We start from the raw sequence: 14,923 nt of genomic DNA on the forward strand, positions 1-14,923 counted from the left end.
ACATTTTAACCACTTTGGCGAATCTTTTGATGATTATAAAATATAAAAGATCACTTTGAACAGAAGAAAACAAAAACAGGGTGATAAATGGGACTTCCAGGTTCGCTGAAATGAAGACCATAACCAAGACTGTGGACTGAGAGGCACTGTGTCACTGGGCGAATGGAAGGGGAGCCATGAAAGCACTCAAGTCCCCCCCTTAGTGGAAATAGCTCTGTAAAGCCTTGAAAGGAGTTGCAAAGGCCCCATAACCAGAAATAGAGCTTCAGAGCCGCATGAACAGAGCAGAAGATAGAGCTGGAGGTCTGTTCTAATCTGGAACAGGCTGTTAAAACGGCTACAAAGTTAGATTAGCACAGAATTTGACATGAAAGCACAAAAACACCTCAAGGAAACTTTCTGTTGTGACAAATTTGAGGTGACTTTATTGAGTGTGAATGTATGCTCCTCCTGAATGCTCCTCATTACACCCCCACACAAATCCATTAATTGTTTTTCGAGTCTCCTCCTACTGATTAAATCTGATTTGTGTGATATATGTGAGAAAAAAATACCACCACAAGGGAAATCAACCAATCAATACAACTCAATCATGTCTCATGGTGGCAGGGTTAGGTGGGGTTGTGGAGGCGGGACTGAGGTGGGGAAGGCAGGAAGGAGGAGGAGGAGGAGGAGGAGGAGGAGGGAGCAGATACAATCATACAGAACTCAAACAAGACATGAAAGGAAACTCAGGACAGTGACTGCACAGTTTATTCAGTGTGACAGATAGCCGCCCTTTCAAACTTTTCAGAATGTGAAAAGGAGAGCAAAAAAGGGAGGAAGAGAAGGAGGAGGAGCCTTTCAAAGAGTGAAAGCATGGCTAACAACTTGGGGTGATTATCTTTCGCGCCCCATGCACAAGACTGACAAACATCCGATAAACCCTCCTGGACAAGAGTCACACAGGAGCACCAGGGTCTCATCCAAAAAGCCTGGCCTCTTTCTGCCAGACAAGCTCAATCAAACGCAGAGAGAAGATCGCAAATCACGATTGGTGGGCCACATCTGACCTTTGACCTCCCCTGCTCTCCAACAAACTGTGCAACAACGCTGCCAAGATAGAAAACAAGGCTTCATTAGGATTCACACAGCATATAGCTCTGCGTGTTCTGTATGCATACAAAAGTCAAGAGCGTCGTCTGTCAGCTGACCTCATAGCCTCGTGGGAGGGGGGAGAGGGGTGGTATTCACAAAAACTCTTACAAAATGCTTCCTAAGCGTACATGAGGATCAGTTTACGTTACTGGAGTAGCAGGCGTATTAGATGAAGGCGAAACCCATGAGCACAATAGGATGGTGTGTTATGGTATCTTATCCTCGCTCTGCACACGACATCTTCATTTCCGTTTATCTGTCAAACCTGGGGTTCCTAAACTGTGGGATGTGTACTACAGGTGGTACTTGAAAGGCTGTAGAGCATAAAAAAACATATGGAAGTTATATTATCATGGGGTTAAGAAATTATTTTTAGGTTTATTGTTATTCTCTTCTTAATTAAGAAATAGATTTTTGTCTTAACTTTTCTCCCTCAGGTTCAGTTCAGTTACACACACGCACACACATAAGGTTTCTCTGTACTGGTGAGGCGGTACATGGACGCCCCCATTTTCAAACCGATAATCACTTCATTTCATAACAGCCATTTTAATCTAAATCACCTTTAATCAACACTTTAAATTACTTTTTGGCAAAAGGAAGTAATCATACAATTCTGGATAAATCAATAGTTGATGTTAATAATACTCGCATTTGTATATTATCATAAATAATAATCAGTTGCTTCATTAAATACAGAAATATATAAATAATAACATTAAGGGATCAGTGATACCTGTACTGTTGTGGCATAGCATGGAGGTATCCAGTCAGACGGAACACATTTGTAACCAACTATTCTTGTTCTTGACCCTTGAAGAAGAACACCAGGCAGTGACCTCACCACAAAAAAAAGCTGCCGGGGTGTCCATCAGGGTGAATCTGCTGTTTCTATGGTTAAACCTATGGAATGATTCTCAGAGTTAGAAAAGTCATAAAGGAAATGCTTCATAATTCTTGCATAAAGTACATAAACGTCAAAAATGATTTCAAATGAGCGCGTATTATCTATCAAGTGAATCAAAAAAATAAATGTTCTGAGCCTTGCAGAACAACGACTAAAACTACCGGGTGCTTGTGTTTGTTTTTGTCGTGATTTGTCACGACAAAAACACGAGTTTTTGCTAAACATCCACCAGAATATCCCGGGAAATATTCAGTGCTAAATCCCATCCAAAGTGAGTACTGGTGAGCACCGAGCGGCGATTCTTCTGGCAGAAGATAAAAACAAAAGCCAAAAACAGACGAGTCAGATTAGTCAAGAGTGCACATCGAAAAGCGGGGTGGAGTCTGGAAAAAATTCTACTTCTCTAGAATTTCTAAAGGCAGCAGCTGGGTATTACTTTGTTATTGAGAGGATATAAAAAGAGGTCAAAAGCAGGTTACAAGCGGAGTCAAAGCAGCAGTATGCATATATAAGCAGGAGGTGTTAGTTAAACTTTTTTTTGTGTGTGTGTGTGTGTTTTCTGGTAGTTTGGTATATTACAAAGTCATCATGAATACATTGTACCTGAAGTCGTCATTAGAACCCATCAGTCCAATGTTCTAACTCGTACTCTGTGAATTGCTTTAGTATGGTACATCTACACGGTGAGGAGCACTGGAGGTTTGACATTTACAGTGTTTGGACTTCCAGTGTTCTTGGATGAGTGCTTGAGGGTTTTGTTCTAACCCATAAAATCTTCTATTCTTCTTCTTTCCTGTTTGAATTCCTATCGGAAAGTTCCAGTGTCGCCTTCTTCAGCAGGAAAACTCAGCAGCATGGGGACACCTTGTGGTGAGACACGAGTGTTGCCTCATATATTCAACCATACAGGACTTGGCTGTATGTGCCTCAAAGCTATACAGAGATTCCACTGACCTGTATGTCCACGCAGGACATACACAAGTCTGTCAAAATGGCACATTAGACATATCTGTCTCTGTATTGATCACTGTTTATGTTCATGGTTATTATGTCTCTAGATGCGGTGACACACACCTATAAAGATGGGAGTGCTCTGAAGATGGAATGAGGATGAGGTGAACTCTTCACAGGCTTAATCTGGATATGAATAAATAAACCCAATTTACACAGCAAAATAAATATAACGGACTTAATCTTTAAGTGGTTAAAACACAGTATGGGTGTAAACTGAGGCAAATGAAGGGGCAGCGTCCGTTTATCCAACTGCTCATTTTGGTTTCATTTGCTCGGTGACAAAAAGTCACTGGACAATCCGCAGCAGTTGGGCGTGGAGCTTCCAGCACTGAGAACTAGTGAACTGTCACAGAGGCGTCCCTCAAGGTTCTACTGTGGGCACCCTGCTAATGTTCGGCTCCTCCAGATGCTACTTGGTGTGGTTGAGGTGCTACAGTGAAGACAGTTCTGGCCAAACGTCTGCTTCACTCCGAGTTGTCTTTGCTGCTCTGCCTCTGCTCCGACTCTCGCTTCCGTAGCCTCTCGCGCTGCTTCTCCATTTTCTCACGGTTCCTCTTGGCCTTCTCCATCAGAACTTTAAGGTCTTTGATCTTCTTCTTGATCAGGGCCCGTTCCTGGGAGGAAGTGACACCAAGGGCCTGAAACAAAGGCACACATGTAATAAGTCTTCATAGTCCAGATGGGAGCTTGTTAATCCTCAAAAAAATCCAAAATAGACATAAAAGGGCTTGAATGAGCTCATATCATAGTCAATGTAAAGTTGTGTGTACCTTGAGCTCGGTGCTGTCCAGCTGGAGCAACTGCTCTCCATCCACATTTTTGGCAGTGAATTCTGGGATGTGATGGTCCAAGTTGAGGCCAGTGAGCCAGCGGGCCACCTGCTGTGAGGTCCACTCAGTCACGCTGCGGCTCTGACACTGGTGCTGCTTCAGGAACTGTCCCTCGTCCAGGATCTGCTCAGGTGAGAGAGAGAGAGAGAGAGAGAGAGAGTGTGTGTGAGAAAGCCAACAGAAAGAAAGAAAAGGGAACAGCGATATTTGAGAGGGAGAAATGGAGACAAAGAGGGAGTGTGAAAGAAAGAAAGTGTGTGTGTGTGTGAGAAGGACAAATGGAGGAAGAGGGAGAGATGAAAAGAAAGTGTGTCAGAGGGAGACAGAAAGAGAACAAAAGAGCAGGGTCATTCATGAGAGAGGGAGACCGATAAAGAAAAGAATGAGAGTGTTTGTGTGTTTGTGAGAGAGATAAATAAAAGAAAGTTGTGTGTGTGTGGTGTGAGAGAGAGAGAAACAGAAGGAGAAGGAGGGAGAGAGAGAGGGAGAGAGAGCAAGAGCAAGAGTGAGAGACAGATGGAAAGACAAGTGAGCATGAGAGAAAAGGAGAAAAGACAGCAAATTTTCAAGAGCGAGGGCGACAGAGACACAAGGACAAGAAAGCGTGGGTGTGAGAGAGAGAGAGAGAGAGAGAGAGAGGGAGAGACTACGACCCATAACCTTCCTGTATGTGAGCATGCAGCAGCAGTGGATCCCAATGGGGTTGAGATCTGTTGGAAGCTTCTAGACTAGAGTGACGACTGCCTGTGCTCTCTACTGCAGCAAATCAATGTGTGGGACATGCAGAGTCATGCGCACAGACACACAGAGACAGACAGATAGACAGACAGACAGACATGTCCTCAATCTCACCTCGTCATCTATCATATCCAGACTCTGAGTGTGACAGCATGGAGGACAACAGAACATGATTGGGTTGTTAGTAAAGCAGATCAGCTGAAGTATTGTCTTTAATTACTCCATTAAACCACCAGAACAGTGAACTTCATGGTGAGACATCTGGTGTTGTGTCATCATGAGCGTACCTCGTCTGAGGAGAGCATCAGTGCGGGTGAGCGTCCGGACACCTTGGCCTCGGACAGCAGGCCGCTGATCTCCACCGAGCTGCTGCTGCTGGCGCTCAGGTCGTCGCTCACCGTGGGACCCTGAGACGTGGAGAGAAAGAAGCTTGTGCTGATTGACGGAGGCTGATTAGTCAGGCGGGAGGGGCTTCGGTCTGATTGATGTTTTCCGTGCGGCGTTATCGATTCTGGATTAGGAGGGTTGATGTTTTGAATGTAATCACGGAGCAGTTAAGTGTTTTTCTTTCCCCGGCAATGAATCACCAGAAGGCCTGATGGTGAGGTGAGGATATTCACATTAGTCCTCTGACAGATTAATGAAAAGGAGACGCTGACTAACAGATACATAGTGTCAGCGGTGTCACAGTCATGTTGGTTTTAATACCAGAGTTTGTTAAGTGTGTGTCTCATATCCAATTCTGTGAGCCCCGCCGCAGTCTGAGGTCAAACCCAGACAAATCAAAGCTCCACATCCCGATTGATGCTCATCATTTCTGCATTGATGTAGCGTTTGATGTTCCCTCATCTCCAGCCGTGTCCTCACACAGGGCGAGTGAGCTGGATCGGTTGAGGATCAGACGATAAATCTGCTTTTTAATCCTGCGGTAACCTCGTCTGTTATCTCAGACGTGGAGGTGTCGGCCAGGAAAGTGTGCGCACATCAACAAATCTCTATGTTAACAAATCTGATTGTGCTGAAATCAAATTTAAAAAGAGATCTCATTATTTCACCGGTGTCAATACGACATCTGACTGCACACACACAGTAATTACATCACTGGAGAGGCACAGAGAAGGATTAAAGACATGTAGCATGTGTCAGTCTACTCATTATATCTCTGCAATTAATAATGCAATTATGCATTTGCCGTGATTGCGTTTCTGAAATTGCTGCTAAACCCCGTTCACCTCTTACCATCTCATTCCAACATGGGTCATGGGGTTTAATTGGACAAAACAGAAAAGAATACAATACCAAGTAATATGAATAGGAGAAGAAGTGGGGCCATGTGAGGGAGTTCTGTTCAACACAAACAACACAACAGCACAATAAAGCAAAACACAACGCTGTGGTAAATATGAACAGAAGCCGGGGATTATGAGGCAAAGCGCTGATAATGATGAAGTCAGTAGCTCTGGCATGACCCCTGAGCTGACTGTACCTATAATTCAATTACCGAGGACGGAGCAAAGTGTCCTTTAAAGTCCAGAGTTAGTTTGTCATATCGTTACCTTGACCTTGAGCTTCTCTGGGCTGTCCTCTACTGATGGCTCTGTAGAACTGAGAGAAGGGGAGAGAGAGAAGGAGAGAGGGCTTAAAATGACTGATTAAATGACTGTGATTAAAATGGAAATTACAGCTACTGCTCCATAAAGGAAGAATCCATCAGCTGGAGCCAAACTAACAGAGAGAGAGAGAGCTGATGCAGTGTTTACCTGTTCCCAGGTGAGGCTCTGGGGTCTTTGTCCTTGACTTTGCTTTTCCTGAGGGAGGACCTGGCAGGAGCAAAGGCACAGTAAGAGACAGAAAGCAACAAAGCGTTTTGGGATGATAGATATGATACAACTCAGAACTTTGTGGTCTTACCCAGGGTCTAGAGCTGCTCTGCTCTCGTCCAGACTGACACACACCGCAGGAGACTGAGAACCTGTGATCACCACAATCCATAAAACAGAGACAACAGGTAATGTCCTTTAGCACATAACAAATCAGATTTTACTGATATGACACAGTATTTCCGTAATGTTTTACGAGTTTGGTTGTGCTGACCGTCTGGTGGGTGCAGCGCTCGTCTGGGCGAGCTCTCTGCACTGCTCGGGCCTCTGAGCACCATCACAGCACCGTCACAGGAGGTCACACTGCGCACAGAACCACTGCGGCTATGAGCGGGACTGCCCAGACCCTCTGAGACCTGAAGACATGAAGGAAGGTGGAGAGGGATCATCGTCACAGTCATCATCATCATCATCATCATCTGGTTTCGTCAAATGTTGATAAATAAAGAAGGCTACTACTCCAAATATTTAAAATGAATATGTGTGAGTGTGTGTGTGTGTGTGTGTGGACACCGACCTCTCCCTCTGTGGAGCTAGTGCTGTCTCGGGCTATTCCTCTGTAGCTCTTCTTTTTGCTGGGTGAGTGCAGAGACCCCTCCCTCAGGTCTAAAGTCACACACAGACACACGCATGCACACACACACACACACACAAAGAAAAAACAATCCTGATTAAGCGTGGAGGGGTAAAAAATACAGATTAACTGGCTGTTAGAATTAAACTAATAGTACTTATTAGCCACCTGCTCGCTCATTATTATTCTTAGACAGAGTGACTCATTGATACTTGACATCATTTCAGCAGATTTCTCTCTCTCCACCTCTTCCTCCTCTCATCCCCTCTTTCTCTCACACTCTCTGCTTTATATCCTGTTCCAGCTGTCACCGTCTACCCATTTTGTAATATTACATAATGGGCTGTGTCATTTGGATCAGAAGGAATCACTGCTGCCGCGTCTGCACTGGGCGGCCACAGACTGCATTCACACACACACACACACACACACACACACACACACACACACACACACACACAGAGTCACACACTTAAATAAAGCCGGCCAAGCTTAAAGAATCAAAGAGAGAGAGTGAAAAGAAAGCTTGACAGATGGGTTCAAAACGGATTATGCGTTTGTTTACTGTGCTCCAAAGTGAAACCAGGGTCAGAGGTAAACGAGTGTGTGTGTGTATGTGTGTGTGTGTGTGTGAAGGAGATTTGTGATTCTGCTGAAAACATTTTGTCCTCATCCCATGTGAATGTACCGGGTCCTATGTAATGGCACACACAGGGCGATAAATGACATAAAGTGCTGAAGAAGCTTATGTCACTATTGGTGAGAAGTGCATCATGGGAAATTTGAAAGAGAAGCATATATCTGTACTGACTGTAAACTATAATCAACCTTACTACAGAGACTTCAGACATCCTGGAGGCATCTGAACATGTTATTTGTCTGAAACATCTGCATTGGCACACACACACACACACACACACACACACACACACACACACACACACACACACACACACACCTCTGGTTTGCGGCGCGGCCCTGGCCGGACTGTGCTGCTGAGCGCTGAGCCTCTCCGTGCTGTTGCTGTTGTTGTTGTTGACCTGGATGCCGTTCTGCTTCATCAGCTGCATTAGCTCCGACTCCAACGCTGCGATCTGGAGAAGAGGGGGGGGGGGACGTTAATATGCAGCAGGTTCTTACCTGTGTGAAGAGGAAATGAAGAGGAGGACGCAATAAAACGCAGCGGGGAAATGACATGAGTATGCAGAGAGACAATGATATGAATGAAACTACATATCAGTGTGAACATATGGAATCTTGTGGGTCATTCTGAAACTGACTGATGTTTGATTGCATGTTGCAGCATTCAGCAATTCAAAAGAAGAATTTTAAGGACATGTGCAGTTCAATTAGACTTAAAGGAATTCTATTGGTGAAGTGAGCTTGTAGAGACAGACGGATGGACAGAATGAGAGCATGGGTGAGCTAGTTTACCCTGACTTGCAGGCTCTGGATCTCAGCCAGGTGAGCTTTCTCAGCCTCCTCCAGCCTCCTCCTCTCCGCATCCTCCTTCTGGATAAACTCCACCTCTCTGAAGGGACAAGATGGAGGGGAGGGGAGAGTGTAATGTGCTGAGTAGGAGGGTGTTAACACAGAAAAACAAAGGGAGCGATACGCGCGTGTGTTTGTGTGTGTGTGTATGTGTTCCTGTGTGTGTGTGGACGACTGCCCCTCTTCTCTTAGCTGTCGTGTTAAGGGAGCCAGAGCTGTTTTTAGGATGTCACTGTGACTCACTTCACTTTGACCCTGCTGTTCATAGTGCGTGCACGCACACACACACACACACACACCAACACACAGTATAAACTACAAAGAATCACACACATATACACCTAGAATACTACACAAGCCACTTCCTTGCGTTTGCTTTGCCCTTGGTTTTGAAGCTGGCTGTGTCTCCTCTGTAGTGTGTGCTTGTGTGTGTGTGTGTGTGTGTGTGTGCGCGTGCTTCTGTCCCCTGCTACAGATCAGCACAGAGTTTGTTTCATGAGTTACCCCACGCTGGCCTGCAGGCCCGGAGCCAATTAGAGGCTGTCGGACTGGAGCGGAGCAGGAGGGAGGAAGGGGCCGACCAAAGGGATCGATGTGTTGGAGAGCAGGAGCGGTACGCTTAGTGAGAATGGAAACTTTGCCCTTACTGCTAAACAGGAAAGGATTTAGGGTATGACAGAGCTGCTCTGACTGATGGATATGTGGTGCAGCAGACACACTCATTCTTTGCTCTGGGTATTGAGGCAAGTGAGGGAATATTGTGTAAACTCAAAAGTTTTTTATAAAACACACTTTTAATGCATGGATTGAGGCAATGACCTCATTTAACAGTGGAAGCTCTAATAGTAAATTCTATTCCATTTCAGGCTGTTAAATGCCAGCACAGTGGCATGAATCATTTCTCTTACACAAGCGTCTTGTAGCTCTGAGGATCTTAAGCGCTTCTAGTTCCAATTTAGAGAGGAATGGTTTCATTTCTTCATACTGTTAAGTACCCAAATTTGAGCCTGACGGTTATAATAATGTTTGGTTCTACTCTCACATGCACTTCATCAAACATTTTGATGATATAGTAGCAAGACTGCACCAACATGTGGGTCTTACGGCAAAAAAAATGATTAAATTGGCCTAATGTGTGACGGAGTAATTTAGAATATCCCCATCGGTTACTCACTTCTGCTGGAAATCTTTGATGAGTTTCTTGGCTTTGTTGTACTTCTTCTCCAGAGTCTGGTACTGGGCCTGGGCCTCCTTCAGGTGTTCGTTGACCGTGTGGCAGAGGGTCTGGGCTTCGATCCAGTAGCTCTCTAGTTTCAGCATCCTCTCCTTGTTCTCCTCGATGCTGGCCTTCAGCTGGCTCTTCTCCTTCTCCCAGCGCTGCTTCTCCTTCTCCACTGATGCAAGCTGGGGAAATGATGCACAATTGTATTATTCTATCTAACAAGCTTACTTAAAATGACATACTGAGTGGGACCAATAAGACAAAAAGCTGTCAGATAAGTTGTGGGGTGCCATTAGGCCCAATTTAAGACCCCTACTTTACAACTTATTATCTATTTATCTGCAAATAAAGATGATGATATTCTACCAGAAAAGACATCCTTCACATCAAAGGATGAGTGGTGACATTTTTGTTATCTGAAATTACATGACATTCGAAATTTTGGGACCAAAATAAGGTTTCCATCCACTCATCTGCTTCATTTAGTGTGTGTTGATTCCCTTCGGTCTGCATGCAGAGTACACACTGCATCACTTTGCAGCTTTATCCTTCACTCAAAAGCTTTTAGGCAGAAATTCTCAAATGAATTTTCCCAAACACATTAATTTAGGAATTCATCAAATTAGGCCATTAAAACTTCACTAAGAATATAAATTATACACTCTACAGGCTACAGTATATGTGTATGGAGGCGCGCACACACACACACACACACAAAGGCTTTCAGACTGCAGAAAGAGAGATAAACAGAGACTATCTGGCTGCCTGCCCACTGGTCTCACTTCCTTGAATACTTAATAGCATCATTAAATCTTGTTGGCCATCCCAATCTAACCAACATCACTTATTCCTCAAACTTACCCGCTGAGCCCAATAACCTGCAGCCAAAACCTTTCTGCTAATCCCACATCCATTCACAGTTTGATAAACCTCCATCATATGAACCCAAACCCTACACCCTCACACTTTTGATGGCTTACCTTGTTTTTGAGCTTCTGGATCTCGGCCTCGGTCACTGTGTGTTTGATCTGGAGCTGTTGGGTGCAGAGGTGGAGAAAAGAGTAGATGGGAGAGAAAAGGGAGGGCTATCAGATGATCAAATGCATGGCTGCGCAGGCTCTCTGCTGTCAATATACTGTGAGGCGCAGAAGCAACCGAGCCTGTCCTCCTGTCACAGCATCCCGGCTAGACACGCTGACACACACACACACACACACACACACTCACACTCAGAGGGGAGGCAGGAGAAGGCAAGAGACAGAGTTATATAAACAGAAAATAGAGATGGAGAGAAAGAAGGAAAGAGTGAGAGGCTGATATAAGTGAATGCACAGCCATCATGAAAGAGCAACTGAAGTAGCTTTCATTTAAGACTAAACGGAGGGTGAATATACTCAAGAGGGCAATGGCAGGGGTGTGAAGGATGAAGAGGGAGGCGGTCACAGTCACGTAGAAACAGACGCCGAGGGGGGAAAAGAGACGAGAGAGCAGAAGTGAAAGGGAGACGAGGAGGTGGACAGTGAAGTAGATAGTGAAGCGAGTGATGCGAAAAAGGAAGAAGAAAAGGAAAACGCAGAGCTCCAGCAAGGGAGGGAGAAAATGGAGAAACGGGCAAAACAACACGTTTGTCATATTGAACTAAAAGCAGCTGAAGTGTGTGACCAATGTGGCTGCTGTATATGTTCCTACTGGATCATGTCTAGTGGGAACATAAACAAGTTATAAATGATCAATAATCAACTCATATTAAATGATCCACTGCTTAAAAGGAGGGAAGTTAAAAAGTTGGTCAGAAAACCTCCAGGCAAAACAGAAATACTGGTCGTGTGTATCATTCAATTCCATTCAATACAATGTAACTTTATTTATCCCTGAGGGGGCAATAGTAAGGGTTCTTGTGTTTTCTTGAATTACGCCAAATGAAATGGAGTACACTAAAAAAACACATTGAGTAGAGACTGTGTGTGTCTGTGTGTGTGTGTGTGTGACAGACAGAGTGAATAACAAAATTCAATGTTGTGCCTGTGTTGACTAATGCATTAATGATTGGTGCACAGGCTCAACACCATGCTTCAAAACACCATCGATGAGTAAATGGAGCTCGCACATAAGCCAGTTAGAACTCATCTGCAAAAGAAGGACATTAAGGTGATGAAGAACATTTTACTGAAACCTGAGCTGTGTGTACTAAACTCAACTTGACCTCTGCTGGTGAAAACACAAACTCTTTAGAGGATTAGTCTTCATCTTCCCGACTCATTTTCTCCTCTGGTGGTGTGTGATAGAAAAGAATAAGAGAGGAAGAGTGTAAAGTGTAAGAGGGAGACGACGGAAAGAGAAGGCACCAGAAAATGGATGGGGGTGCGAGGAAGTGCACACAGCTCAAGACCTGGGATTAGGTTATTGTTTCACTATATCCCCAGCAGTGCCCCGCAGCGAAGCTGAAGTCATTTGTTAAATGTGTCAAACTGCTATTGTGGCAGTTCAGGGAAAGACAGAAGTGCTACAGTGCCAGAAAACAGCACGGGAGCGCTCAAAGTAATATTACCAGCTGCTCCGCTGCATACCACCTCCTGCAAACTCTGTAATAAAACTCATCTCATAAGTTCATTGCATGTCACACTGTGAACTATAACACGTCATCTGTGTCAGACTGTACATTAGTTCAGTTGATACAATACAAGATGTCGGATTGTGTGACGAATGCCGAATCGTAGAAGAACTATGAAGATGGAAACCAAATCTAATCAGTCAGACATCGCTGAAATCGATGAGTGATTTTGTTCAGAGGGGGAGAACTCTGAGAAATTATGGATTGTGGATTCCCTTGGTGTAACGTATATGTTTGGGGCTTGGGGAGACCAGGAAAGAGACTGATCCAAATACAGCGTGAGTTCTCTCCTCCCCTGGATGGTAACTAAACGAGGGTAATTGAGGGTGTAATCGTCATAGGTTTCAACATGGGTTTTGTATTCAACCCTCTAATTATCCAGATAAGGGATTAAGAGTCTTCAAATGAGCTAATGCCTTGACAACAGAGTCAAAGTAAACCAGGGGTAAATTCTCTCTGCAAAGGTAATGATACTCAAGGGACACCAAAGATAAGAACATATAACCATGATGAATAAAAATTAGGTTTTTATGCTGTTTGTGGATGTAAATGTTTCTCCGTTACCTCTCTGAACTTCTGGTAGAGTTTGGTGGCGTCTAACTCGGAGGGGGACAAGATGTCCTCATTCTCTGGCAGGTCGAAAACCTCGATGCTCTTCTCCCCGCCGGGCACCGTCGTCCCTGCGTCCTCCTCGTCGGTGGCGTACTCCCCCGTCTGCTGCGAGAGGGAAAACGCAAAGGGTCAGGACCTCGTGTGGCACAGAGAGATGGACAGAACGCTAGATTTTTATTTCTCTCCAATGTAACTCTTATTTTTCTGTCTTTTCAATTTTCATGTACAGTACATAAGTTCATGATTTGTTTATGAATTTCCACCATCTCCATATTGTCTCTCTTTCTCGGCCTATCTATAATTTAGCCATGTGGAGTTACTTGTCTCTTGCCTGCCTCTCTCACACACTCACACACACTCACACACAATCCCATCTCCTCTCTCGTCAGTTCGTCCTATATTCCCTCCTCCTCATCTCCCTCCGAGCACGTCCCTCACATCCATCTCCCGGCCTCAGAACGCTACCCGGGGCCTGATGTGTTTGCACGTGTGGCTGACGGAGAGCGCACCATTTCCATAATAGGCTTGCCTGTTGCCATGGCCACCGAGAGCCTACATTAGGATCCCATTTGCGGAAGGTTGATTTAACCGTTACCGGTACATACATGGGAGGGCAGATCTCGCACCAATTTGCATGTGATAAATGCTTGGCACCTGCTCTCACATGCATCATGACGGGGAGAGGAGAGAAGGATTGCGAAGAGAAATGTTCCCGTGGGTGTTTAAAGGCTTCTCAGCAGGGTGAAGATCTGCACTATGAATATCCAACACGAGTACAAGCTGTGCATAATCACCGTCAATCACTGCTAGAGGAGAGGTCTGCAATTTGACCACTGATTTGAGACACATAAGCCAATCAGAATGACAATAAATATCCGTGTGTGTGGAGTGTCTCCATGTGGGTTATGATGACGTCTGCCAGCGGGATGAGAAAATTAAATGTGTGTATTATTATCTTGTGCTATAATGGAAGAGTTTTCTGTCTTTTCTGCCTTTTACTTTATCGATCTTTTTTCTTCCTTCTCAATTTGCTGTCCATCAATGCCGAAAAATGCACCGCAGATGTTTGTACCCACTTGATCGGGATCAATATCTGGATCTGGAATAACCTTACGTCGTACGATACCACACACACCTAACCTTTTGGGCTCTTTCCCTTTGCGATCCCTTTTCAATCGTTTTGATGGGACTCGTCGCAGGTATACATATTTGATGGTGAATCGCTTTTTACATTTACCTTACAGACGAGCGTATATAAAGAGCTGTCCGTCACGCTGAGCCGGGCAGCACTCAGGGTGAGAAATAAGCAATGCCCACCCTCACCCACCTCCCCGATGAGAACTTCCTCTAATATTTATAGAGATATTAATATTGATGAGCTCATTTTATTGCCCCATAGATCTTCGTAATGGGGGTCTAACTGTTTACCGTATCGACGGTTATGTAAGGAGTTATAGACGCCTCGGTGCTCTAACGGTGGCAGATTTCAAGTGTGCTTTTACAGCGGTTTATATACCGTGTATGGATTAATAATTTCAATACGATCAGTGAGAACATTGCTGTGGCTCCTGTGAGATCTGATGCTGTAAACGAGCGCAAGTTGTCCGCGTTGTTTGGGTGAAATCTGAAATGATGAAGAGAAGAAAAGAGGGGAGGTTCCTTGCATGTTCTTTGCTTTGTTCGTGGCAGAATTCCAGCCCTTTGAAGGATCTTTAATAAAAGATGACAGTGTTACATGTGTGTTTGTATGGGGCTCTGATTACGGGAGCGGTTCAGATTTGGCCTCTGTGGCCTGGAGACGAGTCGCTCATGCATGGGGGCTTTGAATGCAGCATCCAGCAGGAAATGAGGACCTCAAACAATGCTGATGAGGACAGGGCAAGGAGATCTGTGTGTGTGCGTGGGTG

At 44.7% G+C, this 14,923-nt stretch overlaps 1 protein-coding gene across 2 annotated transcripts in view; it reads right to left on the reverse strand.

Moving 5' to 3' along the window:
• Window positions 1-214: 214 nt before the first annotated feature.
• Window positions 215-14,923, reverse strand: part of ppp1r9a (protein phosphatase 1, regulatory subunit 9A) — a 40,479-nt gene continuing 25,770 nt past the window's right edge. Inside the window, exons 8-22 of one of the 2 annotated variants that reach the window (XM_076149856.1) lie at window positions 12,969-13,121; window positions 10,774-10,827; window positions 9,746-9,975; window positions 8,515-8,611; window positions 8,039-8,174; window positions 7,024-7,112; window positions 6,721-6,862; window positions 6,538-6,598; window positions 6,387-6,446; window positions 6,183-6,231; window positions 5,926-5,970; window positions 4,914-5,033; window positions 4,741-4,764; window positions 3,829-4,011; window positions 215-3,696 (exon numbers count right to left, since the gene is read on the reverse strand). In XM_076149856.1, the coding sequence (XP_076005971.1) occupies window positions 3,523-3,696; window positions 3,829-4,011; window positions 4,741-4,764; window positions 4,914-5,033; window positions 5,926-5,970; window positions 6,183-6,231; window positions 6,387-6,446; window positions 6,538-6,598; window positions 6,721-6,862; window positions 7,024-7,112; window positions 8,039-8,174; window positions 8,515-8,611; window positions 9,746-9,975; window positions 10,774-10,827; window positions 12,969-13,121 (1,617 nt within the window). In that variant the 3' untranslated portion in view covers window positions 215-3,522. The remainder of the gene's footprint in view (window positions 3,697-3,828; window positions 4,012-4,740; window positions 4,765-4,913; window positions 5,034-5,925; window positions 5,971-6,182; window positions 6,232-6,386; window positions 6,447-6,537; window positions 6,599-6,720; window positions 6,863-7,023; window positions 7,113-8,038; window positions 8,175-8,514; window positions 8,612-9,745; window positions 9,976-10,773; window positions 10,828-12,968; window positions 13,122-14,923) is intronic. The other variant, XM_076149857.1, reaches the window with a different exon arrangement.

The sequence above is a fragment of the Genypterus blacodes genome, unplaced genomic scaffold (genome assembly GCF_046128005.1).
Source record: "Genypterus blacodes isolate CSIRO-AG114 ecotype Tasmania unplaced genomic scaffold, CSIRO-AGI_Gbla_v1 ptg000048l_1, whole genome shotgun sequence".
Classification (NCBI taxonomy): Eukaryota; Metazoa; Chordata; class Actinopteri; order Ophidiiformes; family Ophidiidae; genus Genypterus; species Genypterus blacodes.